At 37.5% G+C, this 15898-nt stretch overlaps 1 protein-coding gene and 1 non-coding gene across 2 annotated transcripts in view; both read right to left on the bottom strand.

Annotated features, from left to right (window-relative positions):
* Positions 1–1594: 1594 nt before the first annotated feature.
* The window catches only part of Ptpmeg (protein tyrosine phosphatase Meg), a 98556-nt gene continuing 84252 nt past the window's right edge, over positions 1595–15898 (bottom strand). Inside the window, exon 7 of the mRNA XM_028319547.1 lies at positions 1595–1765. Within this exon, the coding sequence (XP_028175348.1) occupies positions 1612–1765 (154 nt within the window). The 3' untranslated portion in view covers positions 1595–1611. The remainder of the gene's footprint in view (positions 1766–15898) is intronic.
* TRNAL-CAG (transfer RNA leucine (anticodon CAG)) lies at positions 2341–2412 on the bottom strand. Its single transcript has one exon. It is a non-coding gene; the product is annotated as a tRNA-Leu (tRNA).

Below are 15898 nucleotides of genomic sequence, written 5' to 3'. Positions count from 1 at the left end.
CCAACTGATGTGGCACAATGGGGCCGTCCATATATTACGTCATTCTAAATTAGGGGGGGGGGGGTGTTTCGAAATTGACGTCATTCTTATTTCTATTCTTATATTGTTCACGTACAAAAAGATTATTTCTAAAAAGAAATTTCTTCCAGCACACCTAGTAAGTGAGAAAACCTAAAAAAACTCATAATAAACATAGATGTACACAAATACAGTAATAACTACAGATAAAATACTCTAAAAATAATATTACATATAATACTAGCTGCCCGCCCCGGCTTCGCCCGTGGTACTTACATGTATTATACATATAAACCTTCCTTAAGAATCANGGGAGAGCCCGGCGTGCATTTGGGAAGAGGGGAACCAGCACCGCGCTCCTACACAGAGGAGATAACCGCCGACGTCACGAAGCCACACGAAGCACTAAAGGCCCGTATCGCGGAAGCAGAGAAGAGACGTGCCGCCGCCGCCGCCGCCGCCGCCGCCGCAGCCGCCGCCGCCGCCTCCACGCCCACCGCGGCCAATGTTGCCGCCGCCACCGTCGCCGCCGCCAACGCCGCCGCCGCGACTCCCGCGACTACGGTGACCACCGTGCCGACTGTTGAAGGACAATACGCGCCACCCACGCCGCAAGTGCATGAACAAACGCCGCGACTGTCACGAGTGAATCAAGACACGCGCTCCGTCCGCTCGTCAAGAAGAAGGGCAGAAATAGAGGCCAAATTAAGAGTGGCCCGCCAGGAACTGGAAGTTGCCAAAGCGGAATTGGAGTTGGCCCAATTGGATTCCGACATGGAAGAGGATCCAGAAGAAGTGCAGTACAGGCAAATGCAGGTCGAAAATTGNTAGGATGATTGTAGGGGGGGGGGTGTCTAAAATCAGAAAAAATCGATGACGTAATTTATGAACGGCCCCAATGTGACTAGGCACTCACTCCGGGTCGGGCGGCGGCGGCGGCTCCGAGTGCGCGATGCAGTAACAAGGGGCGGCGTGTAGTCTACCTAGCGGAGCGATGACGTCACAGCACACAATCACGGTCCTATCACAGAATAATAATAAGTACTACGTACAGAAGTTTTACTTCGCGAAGGTATTTAAAAAAATATGCTCAACGTCTTTAACAATATGGTGTAATTTAGCCTGTCTCAAGAGTCAAGCACAATTTTGTTGACAAACGTCAGTGATCGGCACTGCGCCGAAGCTATAGGGCTGACTTCGGTAAAATGATGTGACGTGAGGTGCCAAACTGCGGAAAATGGCGGAGGAAATACATGATTTAGCATGAATTATCATGAATAATATTAACCACTTATTTACCTCTCAGTGTCTTGAGGCAACTTAAAGAAGTACATTCTGTGTTTTTATTATTATTTAGGCAGTCAAATACTGCACAGTATTTAGTACACCATTTTGTTTATTTTCTTCCATCATACACAAGAATACGCGTGCGTGAGTCAATGTTCGCTCGTATGTGAGGCCTTGTCGAATAGTATCCTGTAGGTGGGCCATCGTGCGTGTTTTGTTTTCGATGTAAACTCGCGGAGATGAACAGGCCTGGTCCTATTTAGAACTCTATGTGGTCTACGTTCCCCGGCTGTATACACTAGGCACTCACTCCGGTTCGGGCGGCGGCGGCTGCGCGAGCCAGGCGGCGCGCGGTGGCGGCTCCGAGTGTGCTGTGACGCGGGCGCCGCGGGCTCCCGGCGTGGGCTGTCCAGGCGACGCCGCGCCCGCTGAGCGCTCGCGAGTACGAGAACTACTGCGTCTGCGCATATAAAAAACATTCGGTATGTTTATTTATTTATTTATTTATTAGGTACACCAACAAAGTCACATACATAATACAGTTCATACATTTTAACATGGTTTAACACATGATACGTATATGACCTCAATTACAGGTATACACAGCATTTCTTTTTGCAATGTTAGGGTAATTATACACTATATACAGGGTGACTTTNACACAAACGCATACAGTCCACTGCAGTCCACCACAATGCTACAGTCAGCGTCAAATAGTTCGTGACACGCAAAGTAGCCAATAAGTTCGCAACGCGTCTTTGTTGCAATTGGAATAAGGTTGTCAATTGTTTTTATCCACAACGAGGAAGCTCTTGGCCTGTATCTCGCCTGATGGTAAGTGATGATCAGGCCGAAGGTGGAAGCGAGCTTCACCCGGAATCCTCAACCACAGAGGAACTGGCTATCTTGCCTCTAACAGCCGGAACACAATAATGGTGTTAACATTGTTGCTATGGCGACAGACTTAGGTAAGATGGTGGTAGCTAGTCAGGCGGACTTATAACAAGCCCAGCAACCAAACCGAACAGAAAAATCTGCCCCCACTGGGATTCGAACCCAGGACCTCTGCGTCTGAAGCAGGTGTTCTTACCACTAGACCACAAAGGCGGTTAAAATTTTTGACCACATTGAGTGTCACTAACTATTTGACGCTGACTGTACAAGTTCAATGAGGTGTATTTTTCTAACTTACCATTCAAACATGTAACAAATTGATCAGCGGTACAACTCTATCAATAGCGCAACTTTACCATAAAATTTTCTAAAATTCATCATTAAGTCTATTGTCTTCTTATTGCCGATATTTAACGGGACGTTTGAGTTAATTAGTCAAAGTTAAACGACGATTAGCGTCCCGTAGATTGCACGAACAACTCTTTGTTATGCCAGCTTTTATAAGAAAGCGTTATGTGATGGGAGAAATAGATATTAGGCACTTTTATTTTCACAAATAATTCTGGTTTCGTAATAGAAAATTAGCCTATATGGTTTCGGCAAAGTAGTATAGAACCACTTCTATCTCCCACTCTTTTCGTGGATACCGGGGAGTGTTGGCCAAGTCCCCAGTTTGCCCAGATTTTGTTAGGTGGTCGTACTTCTGTGGTGGAGTCTACATGATTGATGAAATAAATCCTTCGGAATCACAATGAAAATTATATCGAACTTATCGTTCTGTAATCAAAATAACACTAGAGGCTATTAATTATCCTATGATTCTGTTTGCAGATGATTGTACAGCCGTATTTGACAACAAAGAATATATTAATAATGGCTTAGTTTCTATAATTGAATGGTTGCAAAGTAATAATTTGGTTATAAATATAGACAAAATTAAAATTATGGAATTTAAGCAAAGAACGGAACGAACTCTCAATTTACCCATAGTGCATAGTGGCAAAGTAGTGGATCCAACTGAAACCGTAAAATTCTTGGGTCTACATATAGATAGCAATTTAAAATGGCAAAGTCATATAGATTTTGTGTGTAAGAAACTTTCCCAGTCATCATACAGTCTTTACCACTTATCAAAAAAAGTAAATCTCCCTGCGTTGGTCACGTCTTACCATGGCTTCGTAGCTTCCAGATTGAGGTACGCCATAATCTTTTGGGGAAATGCTACTAACTGGGATAGAGTATTTAGGTGTCAAAAAAAGTGTATACGTGCTATGTGTGGCTTGAAGAGAACTGACAGTTGCAAACCTCATTTTCAAAATTTAAAAATATTGACTATGCCATGCCTTTATATATTTGAGCTGGCTCTATTTATTAGACATAACCCTTCCCTGTTTAAAATAATACCGAGATCGCGTAATCGCAATATTCTTATAGCCGTTGATGGATGTGTGTCATATAAGACAGCCCTCTACGACATGGGTGTTTTTGCTATGGCTCCGAAAATTTATAATAAAATACCTAATCATATTAAAGAGTGCACTGATATCTCAATCTTTAAACAAAAGCTATTTATATAATACTAAGGGTTCGGACAATATTTTCATTGATTAATGTTTCCGACAAAGTTTGTCAAATTGACTGACATGTTTATCGTATAGTACAGTCCACTATGAAAATTTGCTGTGGTTTGTTTCAACTACCCATTTTAAAATTTTTTGTCACTTTCTAAGTGTTGAATTTTATGGAATTGGGAAAGAAGTGCCGAGTTTGAAGCGTTCATGAGCAGACATTGCAGTTGAATATTCAAGTTCTGAATTTGATTATTGATGAATAATAAAATAAATCCTACTAGCTCGATTGATGGTTTCATTTAATTTATTTAAACCAGGTTACCTATAATTATATTTTTTCGTTAATTTATGAAAATATCAAATTAGCCCGTAATCCTGAATCCTGATACATAAAGTTAGCCTATTCATTTAACACAGGTACGACTGTACTCAGTGTTGCACTATCAAATGCAATTGACGCGCCTCTATGCCAGGGTTTTTATGTTCCTGGTCAGGCTATACATCATACTCCTTACCTGTGTTTCACAAATAAATTATTTGAATTTGAATTTGAATTTGAGTACTAATTATTCTAAGACTAGGCGCAGACCATCGATTTTTAGTTGGCCGATAATTGGGCCCGATTTTAATTTGTATGAAGAATCGGCCAAATCGAATCGGCGTAATATGCGCACTTCCATACAGCTCATACTGATCAACTGCCCGACTAAACTATCGGCCGACGAAAAATCGATGGTCTGCGCCTAGGCTAAATGAAATGAAAATGTTTTTTTTTATTGGACTACAAAAATGTTTCTTCTTTTAATTTCCTGGTTCGTGTAGACCTAGACTGCTACAATGGTCACCAGAGGTCATAACCCCGTGGTGTCGAGGATTGACCCCAATTCTAGGATCTAGGTTTCTACGTAATCTGAGTCAAGAACGGCCCCATGGTGCGCGATCCCACGGCTCTTAGGCTGAGTTTGCACCATCTTACTTTAACCGTAACTGTAACCGGTGTTTTTATGTGGAGTTTGACAAATATTTGACGTTATTAAAGTAAAATGATGCAGCGAGACTGCAAATAATGTGCCTATTAATTTTGTTGTGATATGCCAATAATGGCATTAAAGAAGAAACTTACAGCTTTCTTTGGTCGTTAGTGTTTCTTTTCAGTTTTGCGGGAATTCAAGTGTGTCTATGGAGCCATTATAATTTTAGTTTAACAATAAAATAGAGTATGAAGTGAAAGAGAAGACCATGAGAACTACCAATTAAAAATGTTTAGATTGAAGTTTATGAAATGAACTTATTGAAAAAAAAGCTAACAATACAAAATGCAAAGTTTCTACATAAATAGAGAATTTAATAAATTCATGCTATTTACTTATAAATATGAGATAATGTACCAAATAAAACAATCCAATTTTGTGAGATCTTCTAGTAAGCTATTAACATCCTCCTGTAACAATAACTTTATAAATGTAGCTATAGGCGTTCTTAACCCGGACCTAAGCTATTTACAAAACCTATTTTAGGCCGGAAATCGATCCCGGAACCCCGCAAGGCGATTCATCGCTCCATCCGCGTCCAATTAAAAGCATCATTATTATCCGGCAAAAATTAAATGTTCACTTAATTATTGTACTGCTACCGGCATATCCGTCTCTTTAGATGGACCGAGAACAGACAGTGGAAAATAGGCCCCTCTTTATCATTGCAGCATAATCAGTAAACATATTAATGACAGTTTCTAATGACCAATGTATTAATAATATTTATTGTATATGCTTAAATTAATCATAACCGGTTTAAAATGAGAAAATACAGGGTGGCCAGAGAGTTGAAGTTCAAAGCTAAAATTAAGATTCCTTACATCAAGGTGTATCTAAATCATCCCCATGTACTTTCTACGATTTTGCTTAGTTTAGGAGAACCTATAATTAGTTTTTATTTTTTTTCTCACTCTGGCGAGCACTTGTAGTTTGTTTTTACTTACTTACGCTAGAGAAGCTTCCAGTGAAGATCAATTCAGAGCAAAAATCTGCGTAGCCGAAAACGTGGTGAGTAACAACCGTGAAACTGTAAGAAAGTTGATGTTTCACTGGAAGCTTCCCTACCCTACAGCCAAAGGGGCGGAGCAGTAAAGAAAAATGTTGCAAAAACGGGAAATATTATTTAAACTATTTTCACGCGTACGAAGTCGCGGGAACAACTAGTAGACGATATTGATGAATGAAAGGTAGTTGCCCTTTGTGGTCTAGACACACTGCGCGTGCGATCATGGCTCCCATGCTCTACCGTTTTAATTGCAGCATAATATCAAACCAATAATGTGGAAATTGAACCAGAAGTCGTTGAAGATAACGTGGAATCCTATGTAAGATGAGTGGTGCAGGGAACTAACTAAAAACTAACAATAAAGTTTTTCTTAGTTCCAAGGATGGAACAGAATGATTTGTCAGTTTAATCAACCGACTTCAAAAAAAAGGAGGAGGTTCTCAATTCGACCCGTATGTTTTTTTTTTTCTATGTTTGTTACGCGATAACTCCGCCAATTATGAACCGATTTGAACAAATCTTTTTTCGGCGTATAGGTAATACCTCAAGGGTGGTCCCATTTAAATTTAATAATAGAAAAAACAACCCCCAAGGGTGGAAAATTGGGGATGAACTTTTTTATACGCAATATCTCCGCCGATTATAAATCAATTTGAACGATTATTTTTTTGTTGAATAGGTATTATCAAAAGGGTGGTTTCATGCGAATTTGAAGAAAATATTTCACCCCCAAGGGTGGAAAATTGGGGATGAACTTTTTTATACGCAATTTTTAGTTTTTTTTGTGTTCACGCATTTGAAGTCGGTTTTATTTTTTAAAAAAGTTATATTTTGACAGTTTGGTGCGGTCAACCAGCCCAATTGAAGCCATAAGTCCGGTTTCCACCAGGCAGAGCGGAGCGGAGAAGTGTTTTCAATAACCAATAAGATTTAATTATTTCCACATATCTTCGCTCCGCACAGTTTCGCTTTGCGACGCGACGTCGCCGCTGTCAAATTCTATAGTAAATTAGTCCGCCCGACACATAATCCTCTCTTCTCCGCTCCGCTCAGTCTTGGTGGAAACCAGGCCTTAGATTCAATTTCTATACAGGTAAATTTATTATTTATAAAGGCTTTAATGTTTTGATACGCCCCCAACTCGACAGACATCATGTCTGGTAAACATAACGATTTAAAGGGCAGCTTGGCACATATTTATTATAGTTATTACTCTTGCGGTTTTATTATCTATTATCTGTCAATATACAATTACTAGGTGTGCTTAGGCCGTGGCTACATTATTAATGCTCTAATGCACAACTCGCTACTTGAGTCTGACAACTTATTACAATTACAACGACGTTAAACCGTAAATAATTAAATTAATTGAGTTGTTCTATAATTGCGACAGTCCGTGAACTTTCACTGTTCAACCACAAAATTAGCGACGAACAAACTCAGTGAAAACGCTGGAAAAAACACTTAAGATGCTATTTTCAAAGGTTGTCCCAACAATGCGGTAGTGAATCGAAAGTGTGCCCAAATTGCTGGCAATATAAGAACTGCCCAGAGTTATTATTATCCAATCATGGCGCGCGTATTGTCACCTCGGCCGCCTATATAAAATCATTAAGCAATCACCGCTTTATAATGACATATGGAATGAAATGACGAGTAAAAGTGTTTGCTGTGTTCACACCATTATGTGCCACGGGTGGGTCATTATGTTCAGTTAGGTATACTTACTCCGCGCGATCACTACATTGATTATTATGAGAATGGACCCAAGCGCATCCTAAGTGCGATCTCTGATACTACGGATGGCACGTCAAGTTTAACACTGTAAGATCTTATGCCTATCATAATAAAGTCGAGTTTGCTGGTAAAATTATAGTCTGATGTCGACTGTACCACGTCCCCTAGTTTCCATGATTTTATCGCACTCATGTGATTGGCATGTTAATTAGCATTCATTTATTTTTACACGTATCTTGATATCCTAGTGAGATTTATTTAAATTGTGTAATTTGTTGTGTCCTCATTGATTTATCATAGACATGAAACTGCTGTCCGACATCCAATAAATAAATTAGCAGTGATCAATCTGCAGCAATTTTCCATCTAGGTAGGTACTATAAAATAAGTTGTAACACAATTGCTCTTAAAAAACGCCAGAATGCCATTTACATGTTACATCAATATTTTACAATAATACTTGGTGATGTATTACAGAACGAAAATCAATACGTTTGTTAAATATTTAACATCAGATTATATCAATACGAGGGCTGCACTAAAAGTATCGGGAATGGAATATTTCCACTGTTCCAGTCATATTAAAATCTATTTAATTGCAAAGTCCAGGGTTTTAAAAATCGTATACCATTTATTTATTTAAAAAAAGATTCTCGGTCGTATCACAAGGTCTTGTCAAACTTGTTTAGTCGTTGAGAAAATGGAATTGACTCGAGAAAATTCAAGAGCGATGATTTATTATGACTTTTGAAGTGGTTTAACACAAAAACAGTGTGTTGACCGGATGATTTCTGCATTTGGTAATGAAGCCCCATCCAAAACCACAATTTATCGCTGGTTTCCTGAATTTCAACGTGGACGTGTCAAGCTCAGTGATGATCCCCGTCAAGGTCGTCCAAAAACTGCAGTCACCTAAGAAAACGTTGATGCTGTGCGTAAGCTGATTGAAGAAGATCGACATGTGATATACCGCGAAATTCAGGCAACTTTAGACATTGGCATGAGTCAAATACAAATAATCTTGCATGAACAATTAGGTGTAAAAAAGTTGTTTTCCCGATGGATACCGCATTCGCTCTGTGAAGAGCAAAAAGCGGCTCGCGTTACTTGGTGCGTCAGAACTCTCGGGAGATTACATGCAGGATCCTCAAATGCTGTATACAACATCGTATCAGGTGACGAATCATGGATATACGCGTACGAACCCGAAACAAAAAACCAGTCACGAGTTTGGGTGTTCGAAAATGAATTAAAGCCAACAAAAATTGTTCGTTCACGGAGTGTTGCAAAAAAAATGGTGGCCACGTTTGTCTCCAAAACCGGCCATGTTGCGACTATTCCTCTTGGGGGACAAAGAACGGTTAATGCAGATTAGTATGCTAGCATTTGTTTGCCACAGGTCGTTTCTGAACTCCGTAAAGAGAACTGCAACCGCCGCATCATCCTCCATCACGACAATGCGAGTTCTCACACCGCGCACTGAACAAAAGAGTTTTTAGAGCAAGAAAACATAGAATTATTAGTCCATCCGCCGTACAGCCCCGACCTAAGCCCTAATGATTTCTATACTTTCCCTTAAATAAAGAATAAATTGCGTGGTCAGAGATTTTCATCACCTGAAGAAGCTGTGGAAGCCTATAAAACGGCCATTTTGGAGACCCAAACTTCCGAATGCAATGGTTGCTTCAATGATTGGTTTCGTGTATGGAAAAATGTGTCAAATTTCGCGGAGAATACTTTAAAAAGCAATAAATACATTTTTAAATAGTAATGTTGTTTCACTTCCTTGATTCCCGAAATTTTCAGTGCCGCCCTCGTAATTAGATCAATCACAGTACGCATCTATGACTAAGACAGATTTGAGTTTTGAGCACATCATACAGTGACAGGATAAGTAGGTGTGGGGCTCAGTAAGTCAGAAGAACAAGACATATCCCCTAAAAGACCCCAGTGCTCAGTCATTCGTCTTAAGTGGACTGGGATGCCGGCTAAAACCTTCACTACAGCTGTAATACAAACCTTACACGACTTCATTAAACTTTAAATAGTTTTCTAAAGGGACACTATTGGTGGCAATGTAAATTTTAGCGCCAGCCTGTCATTTAACCACCATCCTGACCGTGGGAACACGTCTAGTTACTATACACTATACATAAAGGGTTTTCACCCATAATTTCCCCAACTCGCTTTTTATGGAGATAAGTAGCTATGAAGAAGTAAATGTCAGATCTAAGTACAAGAAAGTTGCATATTTGCATTTTCTGTAGACTCAAACATTTTTATAGTAGAGTAGTTTACTTTAGCCAATGAGCCGGTACTATGCATGCATAATGCTCAAAAAGTGTTTTTAAGAAAATAAAAATACCTAATTGCATTTTTTTCACGCTTATTATAAACCTATGAAGGCCATAAAGGTTAGGTATTTAACTTAATTTCTTATCATAATTGTGCATAATTTAACAGCATAATCGATCTAGCATGTTTAAACCGATTTATAACGTAGAACCGATTTATAAAATTACGTTTTATTTACTGTACCAACCCAAGGTTTCATTCTTATTATAAAAAAATGTTTGTACTTATTTAGATGTCTATTCAATTCACTCATAGAAGAAACGTATAGCTAGACTCGTTTCTGAATGAACTTCTTTACACAATAATTGCATGTTTCCTTATTGCGAAACGCATATCAAAGGGAAACGGGTAATAGTTTAGACCCCTGAGGCATCACGATGTTATATTTGTATGCGTTTTACATAAACTATACTAGCTTTCCGCCCGCGGCTTCGCCCGCGTGGAATTTCGTTTGTTAAATTATCCTGAATTTTATTTGCTACGAGTATAAACCTCACGGAGCCCGAGACCTTTCCAAAGAATGCAAAACCGTGGAAATCGTTCTGGAGTTATAGCGTCAGGAAGGAAAACCCGACTTATTTTTATACAGTACATTAAGGCTGAGTTGCACCATCTTACTTTAACTTTGACAAACGTCAAAAATCTATCAAATTCCATACAAAAAGCACCGGTTATTGTTATTGTTACGGTTAAAATAAAGTGGTGCAACTCAGCTTAAATGTTTATATGTACAGTCAGCGTCAAATAGTTCGTGACACCTAAAGTGGCCAAAAAGTTGACAACAAAACCCTATTCCAATTGTAAAAAAGATGTGTTGCGAACTTTTTGGCTACTTTGGGTGTTACGAACTATTTGATAGCACATCAGACTATATATTTTTGCTGCAAAATAGCACTTCTTTAGTGTGATCTGCCATCTACGACTATTCCTTTGTCTCGTACAAGTCAAGAATAACTTGTGAGTTAATAAAAATATTAATATTGTGATATCTTTAATTCTTTTATAAAATTGAGTCCGTCATTTACAATGTTTTGTTTGAACAATGTTTATTGGTAAAAGTTTAGTAAATAGTGTATTAATTTAGAAAAAGTATCGTTCTAATATGAGTTGATTTAGCCAAATCGAATGTTGTAGACGTATAATTCAATGTTGTAAGTAATAAATTAATTTAGACAATATTACTTTCAATTACAGTAGTCCGATTAGAAGCGTAGGTAAATAGTTATTCGGAGCGAGAATAAAATTCTGATTACGTTATGACGATAAGATACACTTTCTTATTTATTTGCAGGTCAGCTGTGACTTTATAATGACTTGAAGCTTTTAAAGCAGCTACGGAAATACCAACAGTATAAGAAGCAGGTGCATGTGGTATATCTAACAAAAACAGTACACTAGTAACTAATCACTCAATGAAGCAGAAACATTAGAATTTATGAATGAAGTTATGAGTCATAACTTTTATTCATTTCTACGAGTATTTACGAAGGATAACTAGAAATATCTTGACTACAATTTTATAAATGCACCTGAATCGCTGGAAGACTCAATAATGGAGTAAGTATCTACGCCGTGGTTCATTGAATAGCAGTGTTGTTGATGATATCAATGGTATGAAAACTTTAATAACTGCTTTAAAAAGCATTATGGAAGTCATTGTTTTCTCAATATCAATTTTACTCATATTTTTACCAAAATAATAGCAATCGGTAAAATTGAACTGGTTGCAATTGATGCAGCTTATTGATTTAAATAAAAATAGGCAAAAAATATTGCTCTTGGTGAAGGAAGAAATTGATTTAATACAGACTTTCGTTAAAATAGATTAAATAAATAATAAATTGTACTGAGGTGTGATGTTTAAGTTATAAGAAGAACGTGTAAAATGGACAGGGAATTTTAATGATCTAACGATCTGAAAACAACTGTATTGTTTTTATATGATACTAGCGTTCCGCCCGCGGCTTCGCCCGCGTGGAATTTTGTCTGTCACAGAAAAACTTTATCGCGCGCGTCCCTGTTTCAAAAACCGGGATAAAAACTATCCTATGTTCTTTCCCGGGACTCAAACTATCTCTATGCCAAATTTCATCAAAATCGGTTGCGAGGTTTAAGCGGGAAAGCGTAACAGACAGACAGACAGACAGAGTTACTTTCGCATTTATAATATTAGTTGGGATGGGATGTATAAAAAATTGCATCAATATACAGGATGATTTGGTAAACAGTATCCAAATTTTTTTAATAAGCTCTATAGAACAATTTCACAATACTAGATATTTATTTTTATGGTACATATGTTATATTATGATATTTATTTTTAATCTTAGTATTTTTCGCAAAAAAATAAATATATTCGCGGGTGCCCATATCTTAAGTTTTAAAGGTTAAGGCTTATTTTCGTGCACCATTATGTCTAAGCTTTGCAGTTACTTGTGTGTACGTATTTTTCTATGAACGAAGTAAACTATCCACGTTTGAGAACGTGGATAGATTTTGAGAACGCGTGCAGCGGATAAAAATAATTAAATACGAAAAAAATAATAATGTTTTTTTAGTTTTTACGTAAATCGACTAAGTTACTAATTCTGAGTCGCTAATAAAAATTTGGACACTGATTGCAACTTCGTCGTCGTCGTCGTTTCAGCCAAATGACGTCCACTGCTGGACAAAGGCCTCCCCCAAGGTTTTTCACAATGAACGGTCCTGTGCTGCCCGCATCCAGATTGCAAATTCACCCTGTATGTATAACCTAGTGCGCGTAAAGCAAATATTGATTTATTGCCAATTTCTAACAATGTGACAATGTTATTAAGACAGCTAGTGTGAGATATAAAATATTAACACGTCGTCTCTTCACATTTTTTACACCATAATGACTACAATAAATATATCTAACAAGTAAGATAAAATAAAGATAAATACATCTAATAAGTCGGATAAAACAAAGATGAATAACATGTACTATGCACGTGCATTATAAACGTTAACGTACTGTTCATTAATGGAATTATACTCAAGAAATGGACAATAATAGAATTATTAACATGATTTACACAATATTTCTATTAATAATGAAATAAAAACTCACTAGTTACTTCCAAGAAACGTGCAAGTGTGAAAACGAAATCGTAACTATGCAGCCTGCTTACAGCGAATTTTGCTGTAGAAGTAATATCTTAATTGAGAATCTTAATTAATATCTACCTTGTTAGGATAATAAGGAGGTAAAACTATTATAATACAAGTAGTTACAACTAAAGGTGTCTATCGTTATCTATGAGTATTAAGCTTTGAATTTTTTGCAGTCGGTTATAATTTAACGAAAAATGCACTTACATTTAGTAATTTAATATGTTATAAACAGGTGATTACTTAATTTAGATTCCATCTTATTATAGATATTAATATAAAGCTCTTTTTATACATATAAGTTATCTTTGGATTTAGGAAATATAAAGCTTAACGTCAACGTGTGGGCTCCAGCAGGCTTTCTATGAAAGCAGTTTAATCGCTGGAATAACATTGACAAATGCTAAAATATAAGGAACACGGGCACTTTAAGGCTGACATAACTTAGATTGCAAGCGGTACTCGTGACTCGGACAATACTTTACCATAATCTCAGCCTACACGCAATAGGGGAGACCGAGGAGAGTCGTGACATTGTCCATTTTTCGGCAAACTATTAAATCAGTGAGCTCACAACAGCGCGTTTTTGTAAGCACGAGTCTTACGCGCACTATTACGAGCTCGCTAGTAGTTAACAAGTTCCAAAAAATCGACAGTGTCACAACTCTCCTCGATCTCCCCTAGCTATGTTTTACTAGGTGTAGAAAATATTATGTGCCAGTACCATAGAGTAAGTACTACACATTTTCACGAATCCATATGAGTAGTTGATGAGCCTATTTTTAACTGACTTTAGAAATAACGAGCTTTCTAGTTCTTAGTTAAGATGATTGAAAATATTTTTTTTATTAAATTACCTGTAATGTTAGAGATACGATTGTTGTTAATTAAATAAATATTTATGATTATGTATAACGTTTTTTCTCCGGTGAATTAAATGTAGTGCTGTATATTGGACAGCAAGCCACCTGCTTCAGACGCAGAGGTCCCGGGTTCGATTCCCAGTGGGGGCAGATTTTTCTGTTCGGTTTGGTTGGTGGTAGGGCTTGTTCTAAGTCCGCCTGGCTAGCTACCACCATCTTACCTAAGTCTGTCGCCATAACAACAATGTTAACAGCATTATTGTGTTCCGACAGTTAGAGGTAAGATAGCCAGTTCCTCCGTGGTTGAGGATTCCGGGTGAAGCTCGCTTCCACCTTCGGTCTGATCGTCACTTACCATCAGGTGAGATACAGGCCAAGAATATCCTCGTTGTGGATAAAAAAAAAAGTCAGTTTATTAAGAAATACTTTTACTACTTAAATATAAATCAATGAGAACAATATTTCATTCAATTTCAATTTTACAGTTAATTTTCTTAATACATGGTAATTTATCCATATACATACAGGTTGGAATTTTGTAATGCCACCTGGAGGGAAAGTACTCTTAATTCTGTAGATAGAAAATTTTACTTAAAGAAAACATTCCTTTATTTTTGGAAAGAAAGAGAACTGCATTCAAAGATTTCCGATTTTTTTTCGAAAATTCACCACCATGCCATACAATTTTCTGTAAATAATTTAGGATTTTCATGGTTTTCCATTCATTTAATTTATTATATTGATGATATTATTGTTAGAGAGATTTCATCCTTATATTAAACCCTAACGATCGATGCAATAAAATACTAGGTGTAATTTTTATTAGATTTTAGTTGGTTCAATTACCGGATGTGGCATGCAAATTTTTGGAAATCTTTGAATACAGATCTATTTCTTTAAAAAATAACGGAATGTATTCTTTAAGTAAAATTTTCTACCCACAGTATTAAGAGTACATTTCCTCCAGGTGGCATTACAAAAATCCACCCTGTATAAGTTGTCGCAGTACCTAATCTATTTAGAGGTATAAGTGGTTTCCTTCACGCTACAAATCGATTATAGAATTCGTTCATTCGACATTCGTACTTTAGCCTCATCAAGTCAGATGTAGTTAAGGATTCGAAAGTGGAAATTAGGTATAAGTAGTTCGCATACACTAACTAGTCTGTTAGTACAGACATAGCATAGCATGTAAATCACTCAACACTCAATGGCGGATAAATCGCCGTGCGCGCCATTCGTTAGGTCAGTGATACCCAAAGTTTTATATTTTGACCCCCAGAGCTGACCAGCAAGAAATTTATTGGAGTAGATACGGGACTATTCCCACCTCTCGTTTCCATCTACAACTTGACCGCTAATAAAACTCAACCAGTGAAGTTTGTTCCGGGGGAAAATGGATTCGCAACGAAATTAATCAGAAGAACATATTGGAGTAAATAAATAACTATAGGCTCCACAAAAGAGCAGACTTTTAAACTGATAATGCACATTTGACACAAAAGTGAAATAATATGGTGATATGAGAGCGTTGCTATACACTATGCAACATAGAGGCAGCTTCGGTAGAGTGGCGGATACAATCGCTTCCCACAGGACTGCTTAAAGGTAAGCTTAAATAAAGAATATCTGCGATGAATAGGTATGCAATCATCAGAAGATGATTCCTCTGATGTTTGCATCACAATATTTTTTGAGTCTATCGCAAATTTATAGGCATGGCAAGTAGTGGTTCATTGAGGTATAAAGTTTGGGGATCACTGGTAGGTTAAGTTATGTACTACATACTTTGTAGGAGGAATGTGTTTAATGGACGCGTACTTGGTGGTCTGGTACACTAGTTGATGAGACACTGAATTTTTTTCGTCGTGGGGTACTTGTTAAAGAAAGACGTGTTTACATCGCACTCCGTGAATACTGAACTTAAATATGGGTTAAAATGACTGTTTCCTGTGAAATTAACGTTAAAAGTGTTCCCTATAAAATTACCTATCGAATGGT

Source organism: Ostrinia furnacalis, unplaced genomic scaffold, assembly GCF_004193835.3.
Source record: "Ostrinia furnacalis isolate ACB-3 unplaced genomic scaffold, ASM419383v2 OfSCF7245, whole genome shotgun sequence".
Lineage (NCBI taxonomy): Eukaryota > Metazoa > Arthropoda > Insecta > Lepidoptera > Crambidae > Ostrinia > Ostrinia furnacalis.
The sequence above is the reverse complement of the archived record's forward strand: the minus strand, read 5'-3'. Positions and strand labels throughout refer to the sequence as shown.